Source organism: Lampris incognitus, chromosome 19 (assembly GCF_029633865.1).
Source record: "Lampris incognitus isolate fLamInc1 chromosome 19, fLamInc1.hap2, whole genome shotgun sequence".
NCBI classification, from domain to species: Eukaryota; Metazoa; Chordata; class Actinopteri; order Lampriformes; family Lampridae; genus Lampris; species Lampris incognitus.
The window spans coordinates 4,804,887-4,831,341 of record NC_079229.1 but is presented as its reverse complement, the minus strand read 5'-3'; the positions used below and the strand labels follow the sequence as shown (position 1 = coordinate 4,831,341).

Here is a 26,455-nt window from a genome sequence, read left to right as displayed (position 1 = left end):
ATGACGGGCGGAAGGTTCGACTTCGACGATGGCGGCACTTACTGCGGGGGGTGGGAGGACGGCAAAGCCCACGGGCACGGCATCTGCACCGGACCCAAGGGCCAGGGCGAGTACGCCGGCTCCTGGTCCCACGGCTTCGAGATAGTGGGGGTGTACACCTGGCCCAGCGGCAACACCTACCAGGGCTACTGGTCCCAGGGCAAGCGGCACGGGCTCGGCGTGGAGAACAAGGGCAAGTGGACCTATCGCGGAGAGTGGAGCCACGGCTTCAAGGGGCGCTACGGGGTCCGGCAGAGCCACAACACGCCCGCCCGGTACGACGGCACCTGGAGCAACGGGCTGCAGGACGGATACGGGATCGAGACCTATGGAGATGGCGGTGAGACGCGGGTTGCATGTCTTTTGAAGGGGGGGGAGGGAGGGAGGGAGGGAGGGAGGGGGGGGTAATTGTGCATGGGCCTGAGTGTGACGCCGTGTGATGCCTTGGGTAGTAATCTGTGCCACGCGCGCCGCTCGGCTGCGAGGATGCTCCTCCCGAGTCCGAGCGAGGCGGGTCTAGCCGGAGACGCGTCGGGAAGGAGTCGGGAGGAGATCTGGGTCGAAGTGGATGTTGCGCACTGCGCACAAACGGTCAAGTGCATTGCTACCCTTTCATTATGTCGCGTGTTAAAGCGCGTTATCTGCAGCCGGGTCCGCACGCGCCTCGCCTCGCGTTAAATAGGCGACCAGGGAAAAGATGCCCCCAAGTTCACAGGGACCATAAGCAAATACGCCAAAAGCGCGCAAAAGTGCGTTCAACATGTGCAAAAGTGCACATGTTGAACGTACCCTAGCGTGCACATGATGATACGGGCCATGCATTAAGCGGTGCAGCATATATTACCCCGGCATGTGCTCTCTTCCGCCCTAAACATCCCAACTCATTTTTGCACCCCCCCCCCCCCCCCGTCAGTGTTCACTTCCCTTCGTTGTTCCGAGGCGAGCTTTCTCATTCGTCGACTCCCAAACACGCGCTTGACCACGGTGGGGCTCGAGCCGAGAGGCGGCTCCTGTCCAGACCCAAACCTGACTGTAAAGGAGGCCGGCCGGCAAAGCAGGTGGCGGCAAAGTGCACGGGCGGCTGCAGGGGAGCCCGTTGTGGCCGGAGCATATCGCCTATCCCCTGGTGTCGCTGACGCGTGTGGACCCGTGAGCTGCCACACAAACCCGGCCTTACGTAAATAAAAAAGCTACTCCGGCGCTGACTCAGGTCGAGCCAGGCGGGCCTGTTGACACAGCCCTGCCTGCTGCCGACAGGGACCGAAGTTCAGGTTTGGGCCCATCTCCGCCCCCCCCCCGTTGTCAGTAATCAGTCTTCTCAGAAGAGCGATGAGGGCGATAACGCCCCGCCGCCGGCTGTAATGATGGGCATGCAGACACAAGTGGCGGTCCCGTGGACCCTCGGCATGCTGGCCGCTGTATAATCCGTGGTAGATATTCTTTGGCAGGAGGATATGCTGTTGCCCACTGACGTGTGAGCCTCACACCTTGCATGTATGTGTTAAACGGAGCCGTCGTGGTCCGGCGCCGCTGCTGCACAAGTGAGGGGGTAGAGAGGACGCGGCTTTATAAGAAAGCAGCCCATCTTGGAGGAGCCGCAGGACATCCGGCTGTGTGACCCTGCAGCCTCCCCGATGCTCCCGTCTACCTACCGGGTCGCCGACCCGAGCTGAGGGGCAAGGCGGCCCCGGGATCTCTGCCTTTCTACTGCACATCTCCCTAAATTCCCATCTAGGCTATATCGCTTTCCGTCATGGTGGCTTTAGTATCCCGCTGCACCGGTCGGTGTGTGGTTTGGACGCGGGATTAGAAAGCCCTTTGTGTTTCTAGCGCCTCGTTATCGGTGCTGTAACGCAGGGGGGCTCTGAAGAAGCTGCAGTGGACCATGTGGCCCCCACATGCTCCCTTGGCTCGGTGGCACCAAATGGACTCAATGTAAATATTCCCCTCGTTATGTTGACTCGCAGCGGTCCCCTGTGGTCAGAGACGAACGGCTGTGGGTGAGCGCACCTACCGCGGGGGGGGGGGGGGGCCTGAAAACAGGCGTCCGGGCCGGCTCCGTGATCCATCCTCGTCCCCTAACGATCTGCTGTGTCAAATCACGGTTATTAAGGTCATTAGTCTAGGTTAGTGTCTTCGAAGGCCACGGGAGGCCGGGGCACCGTGCAAGACACCCGACTCAAACCAAGCCGTGTTTTCACATGCCCCCCCCTCCCCCCTTCTGAGGGGATGGGGAGACGTTTCCCTGGCTGGAGGTCGTCGGCACGGCTACGGCGATGCTGTTCACACGTCCCTTACGTTCATCGTCGTTACCGCTTTTTTTGCCGCCTCGTTCGTGGCTGCCAATAAGCCAAGTAATCACGTTATTCTATCAAAGCCCGCTCCACGGCGGCGGGGAGTAGCCCACAGGTAGCCCATGCAGAATAGGTGTAAAGGAGTACTTGGGTCTCTCGTTTATGACTAGGTGAGGGGCTGAACTCTGGTAGGGCTTAGATCGCAGGCCGCTGGTGTGGTGTCATGGGAGGTCAGTGACTTCCGTCACGCTAGAATGATTGACACATGCGAAGGCCCTGTTTAATGCTGACTACGTTTCAGTACGTCAGCACAATTAGTTAAAAAAAACCAAACAAACACATCTCTGTTGAGTAATTGCATTGCCCAAACTGCACAATACTGCATTTGCTTCAGTGTCCAGATGTATGTGTGTGTGTGTATATATATATAACGGGGAGTGCAGAATAGAGGTGAAGAGGAGAGAGCAGGCAGGGTGGAGTGGGTGGAGAAGAGAGTCAGGAGTGATGTGTGACAGAAGGGTACCAGCAAGAGTTAAAGGGAAGCTTTACAAGATGGCGGTGAGACCAGCTATGTTGTATGGTTTGGAGACAGTGGCACTGATGAAAAGACAGGAGGAGGAGCTGGAGGTGGCAGAGATGAAGATGATAAGATTTTCACTGGGAGTGACGAAGAAGGACAGGATTAGGAACGAGTATATTAGAGGGACAGCTCAGGTTGGACGGTTTGGAGACAAAGCAAGAGAGGCAAGATGGAGATGGTTTGGACATGTGTGGAGGAGAGATGCTGGGTATACTGGGAGAAGGATGCTGAATATGGAGCTGCCAGGGAAGAGGAGAAGAGGAAGACCAAAGAGGAGGTTTATGGAGGTGGTGAGGGAGGACATGCAGGTGGCTGGTGTGGCAGAGGAAGATGCAGAAGACAGGAAGAGATGGAGACGGCTGATCCGCTGTGGCGCCCCCTAACGGGAGCAGCTGAAGAAGTAGTCGTATATATATATATATAGAGAGAGAGAGAGAGAGAGAGAGGAGAGAGAGAGAGAGAGAGAGAGAGAGAGAGAGAGAGAGAGATGAGAGAGAGAGAGAGAGAGAGGAGAGAGAGAGAGAGAGAGAGAGAGAGAGAGAGAGAGAAATGGTAGTACCTGAAACAAGTGCGGTGTAGCGTTCCTTGGCTTGCAGAAAGTGCTCATCAAACAAAGCCCTCGGTGTCTTCTGGCTGCTGTATGAGGGCAGCTCCCTGAGGCCCGGCTCCCTCCGGACAACAAGACAACTGAGGAAAGCTTCAGTCACGAAACGTCGAGCTGCAGTTATCCAGTCCAGTAAATAAGTGAGCAGCTGATGTTTCTATAACATGCCAGTCTTCTTCTACTTTCTGCAGAGGGACTTTTCCTTTGGGGATATTTGAGGACTGCTGCAACTGTTATGCTTTTATGGGGTTGGACAGAATTGTCCTGACTGCACCGGGGTGTGTACGGGTGGAGTCACGATGATGACATGCAGACAGACAGGTTATCGTGTGTGTGTGTGTGTGTGTGTGTGTGTGTGTGTGGGAGGTGTGTTCTGGGATATTTCCTTGGACACGTGGGGCCTTGGGGGCAGAAAAAGGTGGAGAACCCCTGCTCTGGGACGTAGCCGCTGTTGAGAAAGACGCGTCCACGTGTGTCATCATTCCTGACGGGGGTGTGTTTGATTATGACCAGCGTCCACCAGCCAATGATCCGTGTCTTTCTCCCCCCCCTCCTCCCCCCCCCCCCCTCAGGTACCTACCAAGGCCAGTGGATGGGCGGGATGCGACACGGCTACGGCGTGCGTCAGAGCGTGCCGTACGGCATGGCCACTGTTATCCGCTCCCCGCTGCGCACCTCCCTGGCCTCCCTCCGCTCGGAGCAGAGCAACGGCACCGTGCTCCAAGACCTCTCCTCCACCGCAGACACGCCCACCGGTGGCCGCGGCGGCTTCGTCCTCAACTTCCACTCGGACAGCGAGGTGGTGACGGGCAAGAAGAAGGGCCTGTTCCGCCGGGGCTCGCTCTTCGGCAGCCTGCGGCAGCTGCGCAAGTCCGACTCCAGGACCTCCATCTCCAGCAAGCGCAGCTCGGCGCGCAGCGACGCCGCCATGAGCCGGATCAGCTCCAGCGACGCCAACTCCACCATCTCCCTGGGCGACGGGGAGCTGCCCGACGAGGACCTGCTCCTGGAGGACCACGTGGACGCCACCACTACCGAGACCTACATGGGGGAGTGGAAGAACGACAAGCGCAATGGATTTGGCGTGTCGGAGAGATCCAACGGGATGAAGTACGAGGGGGAGTGGCTCAACAACAAACGCCACGGGTATGGGTGCACGGTTTTCCCAGACGGCACGAAGGAAGAGGGGAAGTACAAAAATAACGTCTTGGTGCGTGGAATTAGGAAGCAGTTGATCCCTCTTAAAAACCCCAAGACCAAAGAGAAGGTGGACCGCGCTGTGGAGGGGGCCCAGAGGGCTGCAGCCATCGCCAGGAGTAAAGTGGAAATAGCAGCCTCCAGGTATTCTGTGTGTGTGTTGTGTGTGTGTGTGTTTGTGTTGTGTGCATGTGCACCCTTAAATGCACTTGTGTGTTGTGCATGTGTGTGCGTGGATGCACATGAGCTCAGAAACACAAGGCTAGCATTCGCGTCCCACCCAGAGACGACACGCCGGTCTGTTTTTCCCTTTACTCGGCATCGTTTCGCGACTAGCCGCCATGTTTTATCCGTGTTTCTGTCATTATCGCCTGAATTAAACGCTAATTCTGCTGGCTGGCGGGACGGCGGCCTGTCTGCCACTTTGCGTTGGCCCTAATTGAGGGCGCGGGCCTCCTTGAGTGAAGTCCTGTGACACAGCGGCCATGTGGCTTCATCGTCCACAGTCCAGCCTTTTGTTGTAGCTCTTCGTCGCCCCTTGATCGGAAGCCAGGCGACAGCCCAGGACAACCTTGTGCTTCTAATCTCCACCCGTTTCAGTCGTTGCTCGGGAGTGTGTGTGTGTGTGTGTGTGTGTGTGTGTGTGTGTGTGTGTGTGTGTGTGTGTGTGTGTGTGTGTGTGTGTGGTATAGCCATACCTGTAGCCGCGCCAAATGTGTCTCATTATCCAACTAAAAGTGCCTGCTCCTCCTGTCAAATTCTGCTCTGGTCAGGTTATCTGCACTTTTAATAGGTGGGGTGAGCTCTGACGTTTCCACCCCAGACCCCCCCACCCCACCCCCACCCACCCCACACACACACACATGCACACCCCTGCAGGGACGGGGTTCAGGATCTGCAGGGTAGCTTTGAATTCCTCCGCTTTCATTGCAGCAGGTAATTCTTACTAGACACGTATGAGAAAGGAGGTTGGGTTGAATAGCGTGTGCAAAGGCCTCGGTGCTCGCACTCACGTCTCCGTGTCACTCGTCACATTCGGTCCCGGCGAACACGCTTGCGTCATACGTGGCGCCCGATACGCCGGCGTAAACACGGCCGCACACACGAGCGCACAAGCCTTCATGCACCAGTGTTTGCTTTTCCTTTCTCTCTCTCCATCTTGGTCTCACACATAAATGTGTGTGTGTGTGTGCGTGTGCGTGCCGCACATTACACACACAACATCACCCAGGATTTGATAGCCTTCCCCGTTGCAATGCCGGTTCGGTCTCGGCGCTTGACTCAGCCGTTTAATTTATTAATAGCAGGTATTATGATTAACAGGCCTCATCATGAAGCCCGGTCCGTCCCTGGGAGTCAAATAATCCGGAAAACTCCTCTTCCGCCGGAGCAGATGAAAAAAAAAGAAAAGCTCTCTTCTGTATGTTTTGCAGATAGGACACAGATGTTATATCATAGGGATTTAAAAATAATTTACATTGAAACTGCTGCATACACCACGCTGCGGGAGGATTAAATCTGATAAGTGGCTGTGTGAGTGTGTGTGTGCATGCATGTGAGTGTGTGTGTGTGTGTGTGTGGAGAGAGCTGGCACTATGGCTGCGATGAGGAAGAGGGAAGGGATATGATTTATTAAAAGGAGACAGCGTGTGATCTCTCCTTCGGCGATGCAGGAGGACAGCAGGCTGGTTTACAGTAGGAGTGAGGCGCGTGACCTGATGCATGGCGATGAAGCCGCCCCGGTGAAAGGCGCTGGAGCCAATACAATGTGTTTATGGCAGCAGACGAGGTCCCCGGCAGTGTGCTGCCAGATCAAATTACTGCCCGGAGCACGCTTCCCCCATCACGTGCCCTAGAAATCTTGAAACCGGCGCTTCTGTCCACCCCCACCCCCACCCCCGACAGATATCAGGGTTTCTTCCTCCGATGGGCCCGATGAAGAGGGGGGTGGGGGTTGTATCAAACACGGCCAGGCCGGCAGATTGTGGCAGTTTTGTCTAAGCAGGTTACGTAAGTATCGTTACGCAGGGCATGGCAAGAGATGTGCGCCTATCGATCCAATTCTAGTCACATGACTTGCAGTCTTTGACCTGGAATGTACCCGGTGGAGCCGACGGGAAGGAGGGAGGGAGGGAGGGGGGGAGGAGGGAGGTGGAGAAAATGGAGCGGAGAGAGACAGTGGAGGGGGTGAATGTGGATCGAGTTGGAAGGAGGCTGTGGCGAATTGGCTGAGCAGGAGGTTTGCGGGGAGTCTGGGGCGGTGAGGACGGACAGAAATGAAGCGCCAGCAGGATGGAGGGGGGGGGGGAGGAGGGGGGGGAGTATACCTCGCCCTCCAGCGGACGAGCCGCCCTGACGGCCTCCGGACAGGAGCGGATGACCTCACGCTGCCGGTCAGCCAGTCGATACAGAGCTGGCGTGGTGCGCTGGAGAGGAGTTTTCTCTGTGCCGCTCACAATCCTGTAGTCACCCTTCACACCACATATATATATATATGTATATATATATATATATATATATATATATATATATATATATATATATGTGGTGTGTGTGTGTGTGTGTGTGTCCGGCATCCGTGAAGTGATGTAAGGAAGGTGTGCTTGCTGGAATCTGCCGTTGGAATGCAGCTCTGTTCACAACGCACCGCCGCCCCGAGACCCACCTCATGGAAGCAGAGTCGCCCGAACGTCCTGTTAAAAAGCAGCCTGCAACACTGCATGCATGTTACCTCTTAACCGCTTAGCGTCTCTCCATTTTTATTATTCTTCATTTATTTTATTTTTCAGTTTCAGCATCATTTGCCTGTTTTATTTATTCATTTTATATTTATATTATATATTATTATATTTATTTATATTTGCCATATATTGGTTTGCACATACCTGCCTGCTGGGATAGGCTCCAGCCTCCCCGTGAGCCTGGTCAGGATGAGTGGATGGATAATGAATGAATGAATGAATGAATGAATGAATGAATGAATGAACGAGTGATTTGCTTTCCTCTTTTTTGTTCTTATGTGACCATCATTGGCTCGTGCTCACGGGTTCATCCGGCCGTCCGTCCCCGTCTGCTAGCAGGACGGCGTGTGCGGTTCTGAGTGCAGGGTTAGCCGCTGGGTCAAGCCCGGCTCTGAGTGCAGGGTTAGCCGCTGGGTCAAGCCCGGCTCTGAGTGACGGCTGTAACGTGGATTTCCTCCGGGCCGCAGAAGCCCGACGGTGTCGTCCGCCTCACACCTATATCGAACGTCAGGCCCCGCGTGCTGCCGCTGCTGGCCGCCGCACAGCGTCGCGGTGGTGAGTTCGATGCCGACTCCCGTGCGTTACTTCTGCACGGTGAAGCGCCCGCGGACCTTTGACGCGGTCTAATTGGACGCTAGAGTCACAAAATCAAGCGTCGTCCGTGGTCGTCATGGTTATCCGGAGGAAGTGAATCGAGTGCAGCTGGACTCGGTGTAAATCGTTTACATCGTCGTCGTTCTGTCGGATCGCGGGGGGGGGGGGGGGTGTCCAACTCCAGGCCTCCAGGGCCGCAGCGTCTGCAGTCGTTCGTTGCAACCGTGCACCACGCCGCCTGATTTCACTAATTAGCTCCCCTCCTGCATCGAGGAGGGGAAGGAACTAGTTTAATCGGGCGGTGCAGCGCACGGCCGCAACAAATACCCGCAGACGCTGCGGCCCTGGAGGCCTGGAGTTGGACCCCCCCTGGATTAGGGGTTTAATCTATTTACCCGCTGTAACAGTGGCCGACCACTTGTTGCCCGTGGATACCGGGCGGCGGCAGGGTGCACTGAGCAGCGGCTAGATATATATGTACACGTCGGTCTGGTATTTACCCCGTCTCTCCTATTACACACACACAACCACCCCCCCCCCCTTTGTTTGCATGCGGTCTGAACACACCTGTACCTCGTACGCGTGTGCGTGCATGCGCGGGTGCGCTTGCGTCTGGCAGCGAGGGGCTGGCAGCGAGGGGCTGGCAGCGAGGGGCAGGCAGCGAGGGGCTGGCAGCGAGGGGCTGGCAGCGAGGGCCCGTGTGGTGTGGGCTCTCTGGTGATGTGTCAGCAGTGAGCGCTGACTAAATAAGGCAAGGCAGCAGCAGGCTTATCAGCAGCGGCCAGGAATATGTACCGGTCCTGCCACTGATATAGTAGCGCGCCGTCTCCCTCGCACTATCGCCTCCCCCTCCAGAGGGTGTGCGAGCAGGCCCGCCGCCCATGTGTGCAGTTGTGTGCGGGTGTATGTTAGTGTGGGCGTGTGTGTCTGTGTGTGTGTATTTTTGGGGGGGTGGTGGTGGGGGGGGTTGTAAATGACAGACAAAGATTTAATGGCAGAGGTTTAGATGTGTGTGAGAGATGAGACAGGGGAGCTCTGCTATCGCTTGGCTCGACAACAGACGAATGTGTGTGCGTGTGTGTGTGTGTGTCTATTCGTGTGTGTGTGTGTGTGTGTGTGTCCAGGAGCGCTTGTTTTCCACCTGCTGTGTGACGACGCCGGCCACTCGCCACCTGCCCTTTCCGGAGGCGGTCTTGGATCGGCCTCGGCTTTCGCCGTGTGAGCAGAAATCCTCCCTCGGTGCGTCGTTTAAGAGCCCCAAAACTGCAGCCCGTCCTCGCCGTCCACGGAGGCCGGGTCTCCGCTCCGCCCGAGGGGTGGTGTGTGTGTGTGGGTGGAGGTTGGACGTGAGCACCCTGCGGACGTGGTTCCCGTTCCAGGGGTGCACGCTCTCTCGCTGGAGGTGTAACTCCGCGGACGGGCTGTGGGCGGCGTGCTAGCGGGTTAGGCAGTAAGCTAGTGAGGAGGTGAGACGCGGCAGTTATCGCCGGTGGGGGTGGGGGTGGTGGTGGTGGGGGGGTGGGGTCGTGTCCACGCAGACACGTGCAACCGCGCAAACGTGCTCAGGTACGCGCGTCCGGAGCCTCGCCGTGCCAGTGGGGTATCCATGACAGACGCCAAGGGCTGCACTTATAATGTCATTACTGTTGAGCCAGCTATTAATAAAGCGGCTGATGCAATGTCACATGCGTCACCGGTGGGCCGGCGCATGCTGCCTTTTGAGCGGCTTACAGTATAGGGTGCGGTTTTATCAAATTACACCGTATCGTGGAATATCACCCCCCGTGTTGTGGCACATTCTGCAGCCATAAGGTCACAGTTGATAGCTTCCTTGTTGTTTAAAGATGTTAGCGGGCAACTTGGTGTCAGGCGGTTTGAGTCTGAGTTACGGACGCGGGGGAGGGGACCCAGTTTGGGGGTTGCACTGCCCACCCCCCCACCCCCCCCCCCACACACAGACACACACAGTGTTAGTGTTAGTTCAGACTTTGGAGTTCACGTTGAGGTACTTCTTGTACCGGGACGCCTCGGGCGGCTCGTCTCGTCTGTCGGTGCTGAGTTATAGGTGGACGGAGGATGTCTCAATACACGCCGTGGTGGCCCGGCGGCCTGTCCGGGGTGTCTCCCCCGCCTGCCGCCCGGTGACTGCTGGGATAGGCTCCAGCATCCCCGCCACCCTGAGAGCAGGATAAGCAGTTTGGATGATGGATGGACGGATGAGGGGTTGAAGGCCTTGGTGCGAGGGGTCGGCTGTTATAAGGACACAATAAAAGCACAGTAACACCACTGAATACACACACAGCAACAGAACGATCAGTCATGGCAGGGGGGCGCCCGGGTAGCGTAGTGGTCTGTTCCATTGCCCGCCAACACAGGGATCGCCGGTTCGAATCCCCATGTTACCTCCGGGCTTGGTCGGGCGTCCCTACAGACACAATTGGCCGTGTCTGTGGGTGGGAAGCCGGATGTGGGTATGTGTCCTGGTCGCTGCACTAGCGCCTCCTCTGGTCAGTCTGGGCACCTGTTTGGGGGGGGGGGTAGCGTGATGCTCCCACGTGCTACGTCCCCCTGGTGAAACTCCCCACTGCCAGGTGAAAAGAAGCGGCTGGCGACTCCACATGTATGGGAGGAGGCATGTGGTAGTCTGCAGCCCCACCCGGGTCGTCAGAGGGGGCGGAGCAGAGACCGGGACGGCTCGGGAAGAGTGCGGTGATTGGCCGAACACAATTAGGGAGTAAAAAGGGGGGGGGGTAAAAAAAAAAAGGGATCGTGGCGCAAATGTTGGTTCAGAACAGCAGACAGGAAGTGGGTGGCTGGAGTGAGGGTGCTAAAAGGTGGCTCATTAGGAGAAAATCTCAAGTCATCGTTAAAAGAAAACGACATCATCGTAGTGGGCCGGAGTGGACCGGCGGCTGGGTGGTCATGCTCTCCGGGGGCCCCGACTATGGAGCAGTCTGACTGTGTACTCGTTGTTGTTTCTGCTGTTGCCACCGTTAAAGCCCCAAAGCCCCCTCTGAGAGCTGGCCAAGACAAACTTATAATAGCACCATACCTCAGAGGGAAGGAGGGAGCGAGAGCTGCAGAGTCACAGAGAGAAAGACCTGCAGCAGAGCCGGAGCGAGGCGGGCTCCTTGTTTTGGCTCTCTTTCTCCCAAATAGCCGAGTGGGAAGTCTGCTCCACTTTCCTCTCAGATTGTTTTGTTCTTCGGTGGGGAAACTGTGGTGGGGACGGACTCGGGGAGGGGTCCGTCCTCTGCCACCTGGGGAGACATGCTGGTCCGGGGACACAGGTCTCAACCACCACGGTGACCACGCCATCTCTTGGCACGGCGGAGAGGAATGCTAATAGATCTGTGTGTGTGTGTGTGGGTGTGTGTGTGTGTGTGTGTGTGTGTGTGTGTTGGATAATGAGAGGATGGGGAGATAAAGATTGGGATAGAGGAAAGAAATGAACAGGAACTTCAGACAAACTGACAGACTGTTGAACTGTAGGCAAGCTTCATTATTTGTGTGCCCAGAGCACTTTGAAAACTTTGCCAGTTGGGACCCAGCCGTGTGTGTGTGTGTGGGGGGGGATATGTGTGTGTGTGTGTGTGTGGGGGGGGGGTGTATGCATGGGTGGGTGGGTGGGTGTGTGTGTGTGTGTGTGTGTGTGTGTGTGTGTGTGTGGATGCATGGGTGGTGGGTGGTGTGTGTGTGTGTGGATGCATGGGTGTGTGTGTGAGTGTGTGTGTGTGTGTGTGTGTGTGTGTGGATGCATGGGTGTGTGTGTGAGTGGGTGTGTGTGTGTGTGTGTGTGTGTGTGGACGGTTGGCCTGTATCAGGGAGGGCGAGGGTTGTGTTTCACCACCATGCTGTTAGGAGTGTGTGTCTGTGGCTTGTAATCTGTGAGAATGGCACATATTTCTGCTGCTCCTCTAGAAACACGGGGATGAGTCAGGCGAGCAGGCGGGCGGGGGGGGGGAGGGGAGGAGGAGGGGGGATGGGGGGCCGGCGGCAGGGTCCAGAGCTTTCATAGAGATGTTAACATGTATTGGTTTCACCCACAGTGATTAAGAATTTAACAGCGCTCCTCATCCAAGTGGTTTTGTGTTTTAACCTGCTGCCGTGTCCTGTGTGTGTGTGTGTGTGTGTGTGTGTGTGTGTGTGTGTGTGTGTGTGTGTGTGTGTGTGTGTGTGTGTGTGTGTGTGTGTGTGTGTGTGTGTGTGTGTGTGTCTGTTGCCTCACGACTGACCTCACGGTCCCACCAGGACGCTGCTGGGACACTGCATCTCGTCCATCATTAAGACTAATGTAACACTCCTAATTTCTTTTTCCTCTAGTGTGCTGTGTGTGTGTGTGTGTGTGTGTGTGTGTGTGTGTGTTTGTGTACATGAGTGTGTATGTGTGTGTGTTTGTGCCTTCGCAGTCTATGTCTGTAGCTGTCTGTCATTTTGCACATTATATACTGCGTGTTGTAAGGCTGAAATAAGATTCAATAAGCTAGACCTCCAGATATTGTGTGTGTCCATGTGTGTGTCCATGTGTGTGTCCATGTGTGTCTGTGTGTGTGTGTGTGTTATTTTCCATGTGACGTAGCTGTATATGGTGGAATGAAGATTCAGTAAGCTAGACCTCCAGATATCATGAGCCTTTGTGTGCATGTGTGTGTGTGTGTGTGTCCATGTGTGTGTCCATGTGTGTGTGTGTCCGTGTGTGTTTGTGTTATTTTCCATGTTACGTAGCTGTATATGGTGGAATGAGGATTCAGTAAGCTAGACCTCCAGATATCATGAGCCTTTGTGTACATGTGTGTGTGTGTGTGTGTGTGTGTGTGTGTGTGTGTCTGTGTCTGTGTGTGTGTCCATGTGTGTGTGTCCGTGTGTGTGTGTGTGTGTTATTTTCCATGTTACGTAGCTGTATATGGTGGAATGAAGATTCAGTAAGCTAGACCTCCAGATATCATGAGCCTTTGTGTACATGTGTATATGTGTGTGTCCATGTGTGTGTCCATGTGTGTGTGTCCGTGTGTGTGTATGTGTTATTTTCCATGTTACGTAGCTGTATATGGTGGAATGAAGATTCAGTAAGCTAGACCTCCAGATATCATGAGCCTTTGTGTGCATGTCTGTGTGTGTGTGTGTGTGTGTGTGTGTGTGTGTGTGTGTGTGCGTGTGCGTGTGGGTGGGTGTTTGTGTGGGCGGCTGGCTGTATATGTTTGTGTGCGTGCACTTGTGTGCGGTTGTGCACCGGTGTGGGCATATGTGCGGCTCCGATCCTCCAGAGAGTCCCCGGAGAAACGACAGATCGTTACGTAAAGCCCCCGGTGTGGTTGTGGAGGGGCTCTCTTCCTGTGTGCGTCTGCCAGCCGCGGGTTTTAGCTAGCGCCACGTTAGCAGGAGATGCTGCTCCACTCTGCACTGGATTCAGCCGCCGCTACGCTTCCACATTTCCTCAGTTCAGGCGCCATCAGGCTGGAAGAAGGCAGCTGTAGGCTCGGACGTGTTGCAGGTCTGAGCCTACAGCTGCTTTCTGATAATATATTTATAGGGAGAGGAAGAGGAAGAGGAAGAGCTACGTTCAAGACAGAAAAAGAGGGGTGTCCGGGTTGTGTGGCGCTCGGAATCACGGGAATCTCCGGTTTGCATACACAATTGGCTGTGTCTGCAGGTGGGAAGCCGGATGTGGGTATGTGTCCTGGTCGCTGCACTAGCGCCTCCTCTGGTCGGTCGGGGTGCCTGTTCGGGGGGGAACTGGGGGGGATAGCGTGATCCTCCCACGCGCTACGTCCCCTTGGTGAAACTCCTCACTGTCAGGTGAAAAGAAGCGGCTGGTGACTCCACATGTATGGGAGGAGGCATGTGGTAGTCTGCAGCCCTCCCCGGGACGGCAGAGGGGGGGGGGGCAGAGACCGGGACGGCTCGGAGGAGTGGGGTAATTGGGCGGACACAACTGGGGAGAAAAAGAGGAGGGGGGGATCCATCCATCCATCCATCCATCCATCCAAAAAACCAGAAAAACTCCAGCGGAGTCGCTCCTCTCTTGCAGAGTTGTGTGTTTGTAGGCAGTGCATTAATTCTAACAGAAGTTGTGAGGGTCTTTAGCCGTGTGTCGAGACCACGGAGTCGTATTTCTAGTGTAGACGTAGCGAGCCACCATGTCTTTGTGAGACGGAGTAGAAAAAGAAGAGTGATAGGCAGCACCGACAGCTCGTCCGTCGTACCCCTGCGAGTGCACGTAGGGGGTTCGGTGTGTGTAGCAGCTGGGGCGTTGTGTGTCTGTAATGCTTTAACATGCAGGGTGAAGCAAATCCTCGTGCCGTCTCTCCCGCACCTGCCACCACCAGCCAAGCCTCCGCCCTCCGTATGCACGCCCACGTGCCCCGCCAAATCTGCTCAGAGCCCAGCGAGGCCGGTTTCACCCCAGATGTTCACCGATTGGATTATGGAATTATCACTTTTCTCGTTGACTCACTTCTTTATTATCCCGCACGGAGTTCTATTCAGACAGCCCTGGGAATCGCATTCATAGATAGCATGTGTGGTACATTTACGTAATGACTTTAGATGAAGCGGCCCTATCTCGCTATAAATATGTCTGTGCCCTGTGCCGCAGATATTCCTAATAACACCCCCGCCTTCCACAGTAATCCGCTGGATTATGTCCCCCCCACCAAACAAAACCCTTTTTATCAGTAAGAACCAAGTTATCGGTGATGTGAACTGATAATCAGAAACATGTTTAAATGGGTATCAGACTCCGCTCGGTTAAACATAATTCTGAATTACAACGTTACAACGTTACAGCGTTACAATGTTACAACGTTACAGTGTTACAACGTTAGTGTTACAATGTTGCAGTGTTACAATGTTGCAGTGTTACAATGTTACAGTGTTACAATGTTACAGTGTTACAATGTTGCAGTCTCATGTAGCAGACGCTTTTACCCAAAGCCACATTCATCTGAGAGTTAAAACAGCACAAGCAATGATCTAGTCAGGAGGCCACAACGCAGGTAAGTGCTGAAAAACTAGGTTCAAGTCCGGCAGGACACATAGGTGTCCTATCAAAAATAAAGGTGACTATATAAATAATATATATAATCATATGTCCATTATCTGAACCGCTTACCCTGCTCCCAGGGTGGCGGGGATGCTGGAGCCTATCCCAGCAGCCACTGGGCGGCAGGCGGGGAGACACCCTGGACGGGCCGCCAGGCCATCACAGGGCCGGACACCCTGGATAGGCCGCCAGGCCGTCATAGGGCCGGACACACTGGATAGGCCGCCAGGCCGTCACAGGGCCGGACACCCTGGATAGGCCGCCAGACCGTCACAGGGCCGGACACCCTGGACAGGCCGCCAGACCGTCACAGGGCCGGACACCCTGGACAGGCCGCCAGGCCGTCATAGGGCCGGACACCCTGGATAGGCCGCCAGACCGTCACAGGGCCGGACACCCTGGACAGGCCGCCAGACCGTCACAGGGCCGGACACCCTGGACAGGCCGCCAGACCGTCATAGGGCCGGACACCCTGGACAGGCCGCCAGGCCGTCACAGGGCCGGACACCCTGGATAGGCCGCCAGACCGTCATAGGGCCGGACACCCTGGACAGGCCGCCAGACCGTCATAGGGCCGGACACCCTGGACAGGCCGCCAGACCGTCATAGGGCCGGACACCCTGGACAGGCCGCCAGGCCGTCACAGGGCCGGACACCCTGGACAGGCCGCCAGGCCGTCACAGGGCCGGACACCCTGGACAGGCCGCCAGGCCGTCATAGGGCCGGACACCCTGGACAGGCCGCCAGGCCGTCACAGGGCCGGACACCCTGGACAGGCCGCCAGGCCGTCACAGGGCCGGACACCCTGGACAGGCCGCCAGACCGTCACAGGGCCGGACACCCTGGACAGGCCGCCAGGCCGTCACAGGGCCGGACACCCTGGACAGGCCGCCAGGCCGTCACAGGGCCGGACACCCCGGACAGGCCGCCAGGCCGTCACAGGGCCGGACACCCCGGACAGGCCGCCAGACCGTCACAGGGCCGGACACCCCGGACAGGCCGCCAGGCCGTCACAGGACCGGACACCCCGGACAGGCCGCCAGACCGTCACAGGGCCGGACACCCCGGACAGGCCGCCAGGCCGTCACAGGGCCGGACACCCCGGACAGGCCGCCAGGCCGTCACAGGGCCGGACACCCCGGACAGGCCGCCAGGCCGTCATAGGGCCGGACACCCCGGACAGGCCGCCAGGCCGTCATAGGGCCGGACACCTGGACAGGCCGTCACAGGGCCGGACACCCTGGACAGACCGCCAGGCCGTCATAGGGCCGGACACCTGGACAGACTGCCAGACCGTCACAGGGCCGGACACCCTGGACAGGCCGCCAGACCGTCACAGGGCCGGCGTGCGTGCATGTCGGGGATGTGGTGGGGTGGAGCGGTGGTTAGCGCAGTCGCCTCACGGCAAGAATATATTATAAATACATGATACATGACATATAATGTAGTATATATTATACAGCTATATAACACATAATAATATACAATAATAAATATATGTAATAACTATAATAAATAAATAAATGAAATTGTATTTTTATTTTGGCATTTTTATTTTGTTTTTGTGTTTTGTAAGTCATATAGAAGACAGAAATATGCTGTTGATAGTGATGATTTTATTGTCCCTGACACTCGTCTTGTTCCTTAACGAGTCCCGCGTCACCCGATCGCTGCATGTTTTCGTGCGGCGCCGCCATCGCGGGAGTAGTCCAGCTTGCTGTAAATGTGGCCCGCTGCTGAACTGGACCGCCGGTTTTCTAGTGGAGAGGAAATGAGCGATCGAGTGAACCCACACAGAGAGAGAGAGGGAGGGTGTGGAAGCAAGCGGGGGGGTGGGGGGGTGGGGGGTGAGGGGTGGCAGTGTGAGGCTTAGGGAGGAGAGAACGCAGATCATAATTAAAACTATTCCTTGAGCTTAAGTGGTTGCCAGGCGCTGTGACCTTTCCTCACATTGGTTCTGTGTCAGATGTTGAGCCTCGCAGTCAAACCAGACACATCATGGAGTGTGTGTGTGTGTGTGTGTGTGTGTGTGTGTGTGTGTGTGTGTGTGTGTGTGTGTGTGTGTGTGCGCCCATGTGCCCATGTGCTTGTTTTGCTAACCTCTAAGCCTTCATCCTTGGTCCACCGCCACACAGTCTGCCCAGCTGTAAACCTTTTAATTCCAGTTTGCCACGGGGCTGAATGTGCATAGGTCCAACTATGTTTTCAGTATCAGGTCTTCGGTGTGTGAGAGAGGCCGCCAGTAAGCGTAGGTTAGTGTGTATGTGAAGTTCTGTGTGTGTGCGTTTGTGTGTTTGTGCGTATGTGCCAGGACACACCGAACACAAGAGGCTTTAATGTGGGTTTTTTCATCTGCAGATTTGTTAATAGCGGCCAGATGCCGGGTTGGACAGCTTGCTCGAGTGTCTCTGATTGTTACCATGGTTACGGTCCCATCGCCGTTGTCGTCTTGTAAAGCCCGTCGGTTGATTTTTTTTTCTTTTTTTCCCCCCCATACAAAGTGACAAAGCGGCGAGGCTCTGTCGCCGTACCGGCAGATTTCTTCCCCCCGGACTTGCCCGTGCAGGAGGTGGCGGGTAACGGGTGAGGCCGGTGTGGTTATTCTGATTTACGGCCGTTGTCTTCGGGTTCACGGGCCTGTAGAAGTGCAGGTTTATAAACACCAACCAGTAGATCCCCTCCTTCGCACACATTGCCTCGCCGGTCTCTCGCGAGGCGAGGCAGGTTTATTCATATCCCACATCTCAGCAACGGCGAGGCCGTGCACGGCGCTTTTACATAAGAGGCATTAAGACGAAGTGTGAAAGCGGCACAAGGCAATGAAAACGCATTAAAATACAAATAGGAAGACGGGGGGAAGAGCTAAGACGGATAGAATAGGAGGGCAGAAGTTACAGTGCGGTGTAAGATGATAATCAAAGGCTTCACGTTGCAGGCCTTAATGTGGCACATCGTCACGAAAGCTGCCCATGCAGAGCGGATGTGAATGTGTGATTGAGTTCACGTGATTATTTGTGCGTCTTGCCAGATGTCAGAAAATGGTGTGTGTTTGTGTTTGTGTGTGTTTTGTTTTTTTACTTTTCACATACATATGTTTGTTCCATTGTGTGTGTGTGTGTGTGTGTGTGTGTGTGTGTGTGTGTGTGTGTGTGTGAGAGAGAGTTCTGTGCAGTGTAAGTCAGCCCCAGGGTCAGTTTGGCATGCTTTATGGCTCCCTGGGTCACAGCCTCCCCTGTCACCCACACAGAAACTGGGCCGACTGTGGCACTCCATCCTGTCCACAGGTCACCAATAAGGCGTATATATATATAGATATATATAGATATATCTATATATATATAGATAGATATAGATATAGATATATATAGATAGATAGATAGATAGATAGATATATAGATATAGATAGATAGATAGATAGATAGATATAGATATAGATATAGATAGATATATATAGATATATATATAGATATAGATATATATAGACATATATACATATATATACATATATACATATATACACATATACATATACATATACATATATACATATATACACATATACATATATACATATACACATATACATATATATACATATACATATATACATATACATATATACATATATATACATACATATATATATATACAGGATGTTTGACCAGAAGTGATTGGTGATTCCCTCTGTAGGGTAGTGAAGTGATGAGGGTTTAGGGTCCAGGCTCTTATGACTGCAGGAATCTGCCCCGCTGAACCGCTAGCAGGAGCCCTGTTCTGCAGGTGACCCCGCCCTTTGACCTCTCTGTGGAGGCAGAGAAGTGAATAGATGATTTCTGCAGAGCTCAATAGAGGATCGCACCCGAGGGCGGCTGTCTATATTTTCCCATTCCACCTCACCTAGGATCCCGTGCAGATTCCGGGACTGCCAGGACCAGCTAGTGTACATGTAGCTAATTCAGGGGCAGCCGGGGAGCGAACCCGGGTCACCCGCACCACGGGCGACCGCGCTAACCAGCCAACTGAAGGGTCCGACCCCGTTAGCTAAGGGCTAGCGAGGCTAGTCATGCGTGGTCGTTACATTACCCCCCTCCCCTCTTTGGGAAGTGCATCCCCGCTCTTCGGCATATCCGCTCCCTCACGCCTCTGGGCGCACGCGCTTCCCATGGCCTCCCACTCTCACCACCCCACTGCTGACACCGGTGTAGCGAATTCAGGGACAGCCGGGAAGCGAACCCGGGTCACCCGCGCCACGGGCGACCGCGCTAACCAGTCACCTTAAGGGTCTGACCCGTTAGCCGAGGACTAGCGAGTCTGCTCATCCGTGGTCGTTACATAGATTTTTAGAGGAAAACATGATTAATTTTTTTTTATGAGACATCGTTTGCATTAAACCGGTTTTACATTACTTCCTGTTGCTTCCACGACACCCGGCGAGAGAGATGTGAGGGCTTCCAGAAAGTGCTAGAACTTTCAAGGCCCTAAACAGAATTCGAGATGGGCTTACCGCCGCCCTCAGCTGTGTCCAAGTTTCACAGGCAGTGCTGACACAGAGGGTGACAGAGGTTCGAGTCCCCTGCCGCTGCCCTTCACCAAAACCGGAGGGATTATCCCGGCGAGGGGAGGTCGGGGCATCCATCGCTCATATCAACACAGCCGCGGAGCACACGGAGGGTTCAAGTTCCAGGCCTCCTGCAGGGCTCCAGCGAAAATAAACACACACACACACACACACACACACACATCTTTCTTTGTGACTTTTTCACGCTGCCTTTGAGCAACTTGAATGCTCCTCCTCTTGTCTACCTGTTATGGTGCTGGCTGTAATGGTTCTCCATCTTTTGCCATGTGCTCAGACTGACAGACTTGAACACACGCACTGGCGTGCACGCGTGTCAGTAGATCTTCTGTTTTAGTCTAAACAGGCTCTTCTTAGCCTCCTCTGCAGAAAGCAGGTACGCTTGCCTGCACAGAGACCACCTGCTTTCCACCTGTTTCTCCCTGAGTGGAAGATCCAGCTTGTCCACTGTCTCATGGGTCTAAACACATTGGGGGGGGGGGGCAGAGACACTGTTTGGGTCACATCATAATAATTAACACACCCTCATTGGAGGATAATTCCTTTTTTCTTTTTTTCTTTTCTTTTTTTTTTTACATCCTGGGTCTTATTTTCATAATCTTTGCCGTCATGCATGGACTTCCTCATGGGGGTTTTGGATACGGGACCACAGCTGGACTCGGCTGGACCACAGCTGGACCACGGCTGGACCGGCACCTTGTGGGGCAACCGACCATGAGCGTCAGACATGTTTTAACAAGTGTGGTTGAAATCAGTTCTCTAAGCCACGCAGTGGAAGTGGAAAACATGTGAGACAAAGATCACTCCCCGAAAGGTCCAGTATTTTCAGCTGCCGAGCTACTTCCTGGTTGTTGACTGACTTCCTGGTTCAGCTTGCAGGGGCGACCATCTTGCATACCACACCGCTGATAAAGCACCCGGCCAGCACAGCTGAGAAGTCGGAGATAACGGGGAACGCGGCCTAACTGAGGCCTACAGCTTGGTTTTTGTTTTGAAAGGGCGGGTTTGAGGCTCGTGTTCAGTTGCCCTGTAAACGGCCGTGTCCAGCGGTGGTCCCGCGTGCAAGTTCTCCACGATGAAACCGGTGCGTCGTGACATCATCACCTATCTCCTCGTCGTCATCGGCTCGGTAACCTGTGGAGGTCGTGGGAGCACAGCTGATGCGTGGTTTCCTCCGCCGTTCCCTATCCACCACAGCTCTCCCCGCCTCCGCTACGCTCCTCTGTGGCCCTTCTCTGATACTGTTTACCCGGGTCTTTCTCGGCCCCCCTCTCTTCCTAGTCCCTCCTACCAGGCCCCTGCAGGATGTGCATGGTGGCAAAAACGACAAAATTAAGACCCAAGTGTTAAAACAAAAAACAAAACACGGAGCTATAGCAGTGCAGTATTCTATAGCTGTCCAATAACAGTCCACAGGAGTGTATGGTGGCAGTGGTGCACACAGTACACATGCATACAGTGTGCCCCAAGTACACACAGTACACATGCATACAGTGTGCCCCAAGTACACACAGTACACATGCATACAGTGTGCCCCAAGTACACACGGTACACATGCATACAGTGTGCCCCAAGTACACACGGTACACATGCATACAGTGTGCCCCAAGTACACACGGTACACATGCATACAGTGTGCCCCAAGTACACACGGTACACATGCATACAGTGTGCCCCAAGTACACACGGTACACATGCATACAGTGTGCCCCAAGTACACACGGTACACATGTATACAGTGTGCCCCAAGTACACACAGTACACATGTATACAGTGTGCCCCAAGTACACACAGTACACATGCGAGGATGTGAGGGTTTGCCGGTCTGGTTACAGAATGAATTGAAATTGAGTAGAATCAGCACTTCATCTGATCTCAGAGAATATTGGTGTTTTGTGTATGGGTTTTTTTTTGGGGGGGGGGTCCCCACCTTTTTCTCCCCAATTGTATCCAGCCAATTACCCCACTCTTCCGAGCCGTGCGGTCGCTGCTCCGCCCCCCTCTGCCGATCCGGGGAGGGCTGCAGACTACCACACGCCTCCTCCCATGCATGGGGAGTCGCCAGCCGCTTCTTTTCACCTGACAGTGAGGAGTTTCACCAGGGGGACGTAGCATCATGCTATTCCCCCCAGTTCCCCCTCCCCCCCAAACATGCCTGCCATACTGTTTCTGTAGGACCGTGCATGTGCAACGCCCCAGATTTGTCTTCCATCCTGCCAACATGGCCGTGTGCTCCCATCTTCATTATAAAGCACCACGGCCCTCGTTGCAGGGCAAAGCTAGCATATCTCCTAATAATTAGATCTGGTCTTCCATTTAAAGAGTCATTTGCTGTAGCCGCCACCACCACCACTACCACCACCACCACCACCACCACAGCCCCTGGTAATGTGAGTCCGGACTTCAGCCCAAGAATAATTTCTGAATAATGTTGAGAGTCAGTTATAGCCGACCACTAATAGTGTTAGTCATGCTTGAGTAATCCTGAATTAGCATCAGCCGGGAACTCAATAGCGCTCCTGCTTGGATATGGAAAACATGTGCAAGCTAGTATGTGCTAATTTGCGCTGACATTCTGCCATGTTTTGTCCTTCCTTTTTAGGACCTGGTTGGTTCTTGGAGATGTCACAGGACAATAATTTCCTTTTATTATTCTATTAACTGTGCGGTCAGACCCGGAACATCTGACCAGCAATGAGAAAATTGAGAACATTCTTGAAGCATCGGTCACTGGCTGCATCCCTCGTCTCATATGAGGAGTAAAAAAACAAAAAAAGACAACTCGGGGACAGCTGACAAGCCGTCCTCGGTGAGCCAGTCTGAGACCGCCGGGCTTTGGACGTGGTGCGGTGTCGTAGGGCCGCGCTGACTGTCGGGTCGTGATGTCGACCACGGCCAAGTTTCATTACTCTCCCATTCAGTAGTGCACCGGTCAGCTGCCTGGTTGTCATCCCTAGGGTGAGAGAAAGGGGGGGTGGGGGTGGGGAAATAAGATGGAGAAAACGGAGGCGAGGTAGGGGGAAGGATGGCGAGCGGAGGGGGGTTTGGGAAGACGGGGAAAGGTATGGAGAGACGCGGAGGGGGTGGAGAAGAGCGAGAGGGCGCAGAACTATGTCAGCATATGTGAGAGAGACTCCTCAAATAGTCCATACCCCGGGGGATGATGGATGGGAGCATCAGTCTTAGAAATCACACACACACACATGCATACGTAGACACAAATAAACACGCACACTTGTGCAAACAGGCATATGCATGCAAACGCAGAAACGTGTAACACATGTCCAGCATCCATAAACATGCACATACATAGGTGAACACACAGACGCACACAAACAAACTGTTACAAACAAACACAGAAACACACACACACACACACACACACACCATTCTGCAAAGGACAAGATGATGGCTCGCTGCGATGGAGGGCGTAGCATGTTGGCAGGGGTCTGAAATTCAACCCTACAGTAAAATTAGAGAGGTTAGGATGCATACCTAAGCAGTTCTGCATGCCCGGGAGTCTTTAGAGGGGTGCACTCTCTCCTCTTTCTCTCCTCCTCTCTCTCCTCCATTCTCTCTCTCTCTCTCTCTCTCTCTCTCTCGCTCTCTCTCATCAATGCATCGTCCACGCAGCCAAACTGACTCAACACATTTCGTGCAATTCATTTGTCTGGGCGGCAAAACACCCACAGCTCCCGCAAACCTTCATCCATATCTCTCGTCCGGTGTATCAGCATAAAACGTGCAAAGGACTGGCTCGCAGTTTTTACGATCCCGTCCCCGGCTGGTGTCTATTTGTATGGAGAGGTCACACATATCGGGCGGTGTAAAAGATAAACAAGGGCTTTAAGGTCTGGATCCGAGTGCAGTACGTCCCTATTTTACGCTCGTCGTTCATGTAGCACGTGGGTAGTGTTCGTTTTCACCATCACCATCATCATCATCCATCATCCATCCACCATTAGTCGTCCATCCTCATCTTCATCCACACTTCTAGCCATGCTGCAAACACTGCCCCCAGATTGCATTGTACAGTTAGATGCAGTTAATGGGGGGGGGGGCAAAGCCACAGTGATCTCTCAGCGCAAAAACGCACTCCGGGGTTCAGCCAAAGCTAACACGATGCTACACCGATGAATTCCAGTGGTCGTTTTACAAAAGTGACCGTCGTTTTTATCACAAAATTCCCTCTCGGTGTTTGCTGTGCTGCACTGCAGCAGAGGTACTCCTGCTGGCGATTGCTGGTGGACCGTGTTGCAGGAAGTGACATGGTGGAAGATGACTGTAACTGACCATTGAAACTATACTGACCAAATCAGAATGATAGACGGCTGTAGCGTCATGTTCCGGTGGATGAGGTGTGGAGGTCTGTGTGGGGAAACAACCCCAAAAACAACACAATTCTGAATCGAACAACTAAGAAGATCTAACATTATCAATGAAAAAGTGTCTACACACCTGAGGCTGTCGATAATATCCAGATAATATCTGCTACTACTACTACTACTTCTACTACTGCTGCTACTACTACTACTACCACTACCACTACTACTACTACTACCACTACCACTACTGCTACTACTACTACTACCACCACCACTACTACTACTACCACTACTACTACTACTACCACCACCGCTACTACCATTACAACTACCACTACTACTACTACCACTACCACTACTACTCCTAATACTACTACTTCTACTACTACTTCTACTACTGCTACTACTACTACTACTACTACCACTACCACTACTACTACTACTACCACTACTACTACTGCTACTACTACTACTACCACCACCACTACTACTACTACCACTACTACTACTACTACCACCACCGCTACTACCATTACAACTACCACTACTACTACTACCACTACCACTACTACTACCACTACTACTACTGCTACTACTACTACTACCACCACCACTACTACTACTACCACTACTACTACTACTACTACTACTGCTACTACTACCACCACCACTACTACTACCACTGCTACTACTACTACTACTACCACCACCACTACTACTACTACCACTACTACTACTACTACTGCTACTACTACCACCACCACTACTACTACCACTGCTACTACTACTACCACTACCACTACCACTACTACTACCACTACTGCTACTACTACTACTACCACCACCGCTACTACCATTACAACTACCACTACTACTACTACCACTACCACTACTACTCCTAATACTACTACTTCTACTACTACTACTACTACTTTCAGCTGCTCCCGTTAGGGGGCGCCACAGTGGATCACCCGTTTCCATCTCTTCCTGCCCTCTGCATCTTCCTCTGTCACACCAGCCACCTGCATGTCCTCCCTCACCACATCCATAAACCTCCTCTTTGGCCTTCCTCTTCTCCTCTTCCCTGGCAGCTCCATATTCAGCATCCTTCTCCCAGTATACCCAGCATCTCTCCTCCACACATGTCCAAACCGTCTCAATCTTGTCTCTCTTGCTTTGTCTCCAAACCGTCCAACCTGAGCTGTCCCTCTAATATACTCGTTCCTAATCCTGTCCTTCTTCATCACTCCCAGTGAAAATCTTATCATCTTCATCTCTGCCACCTCCAGCTCCTCCTCCTGTCTTTTCATCAGAGCCACTGTCTCCAAACCACACAACATAGCTGGTCTCACCGCCATCTTGTAAACCTTCCCTTTAACTCTTGCTGGTACCCTTCTGTCACGCATCACTCCTGACGCTCCAGATAACATCTCAATATCCAATTTACAAGCAGGCAAAGAATACGGGACTCTATAGAAGATATAGGTATCTCTCTGTACAGACTGCAGAAAAGGAAGATCTAATAACCACACATGGGTAATTCCTGCATGCAGCGCCACTTTACTAGAGGGCGTTTGCATGCTTGCTGTTGCACCCTGGGCGTGGCATGTTTGTGCACTATGACGAGTGGTAGTAATGGGAGCCGTTCTGGATAAAAACATTTTAAGTGTCTGTCCCAGAATGTCTGTCTGTGTGTGTGTGTGTTGCTGAGAATAGGACTCACGGCGGTATGATGTGGTCCTCCTTGTCCGCCGTTGCATCATCCCCCCTTCCGCCCTCTGCGCGCCGCATTTTCTCACCTCCCGTGTCTCTCCTCCCTCTGTCTGCTCCAGTCTCCTCCAGTGCATCACACCCTCTCCTCCCCATCCTTCTCTGTCTGTCACTTCCCGCCACAGCCGTACATCCTGTCTGGGAATCCTGATCAGGCTGCATTACTTCCTCGGCCCGCCCCGCGGCTTTAACCCCGCTGGACCTAAACGGAGCTGTTAAGATCCCTGGGACACGCCATGGGGAAACTATATTCACCCACACCTCGCACCTCCTTTCCCTCGGCTACGCGTTTCACACGTTTCAGAAATAGAATCGCGTGTGTTTGTGAGTTAACGTATAGACAAATCAGCATATGGCCGTTGAGGGTGTGTTGGTGTGTGTTTTATGTGGGTTGGACATGAAAATATGCTGCCACGGATCGGCGTAAGAGAGATTCGTCCCCTGCCAGAGACAATATGTGGGTCCATGCTTGGTTGGAAGAGTCTGTTAGTGCAAAATTGATCCACTACCTACCTCTAGGGGGCGCTACTCCTGGCTTCCCTCTGTGATCTGACCAGGCTGTTGAAAGGGGTGCATGTATACGCACAGTTCGGAGCAATATGTGAAGGGGCAAACTGCCGATGACAATGTGCCTTATGTGGCGAAAGGAGTGCCCGGAAATTCCCCCCGAGCCGAATTTCTGTCTGAGGTTGG

The 26,455-nt window shown here is 53.7% G+C and overlaps 1 protein-coding gene across 1 annotated transcript in view; it reads left to right on the top strand.

Annotated features, from left to right (window-relative positions):
* LOC130130111 (junctophilin-1-like) overlaps positions 1 to 26,455 on the top strand; it is a 27,330-nt gene continuing 875 nt past the window's right edge. The window contains exons 1-2 of the mRNA XM_056299841.1: positions 1 to 379; positions 4,090 to 4,858. Coding sequence (XP_056155816.1) covers positions 1 to 379; positions 4,090 to 4,858 — 1,148 coding nt within the window. The remainder of the gene's footprint in view (positions 380 to 4,089; positions 4,859 to 26,455) is intronic.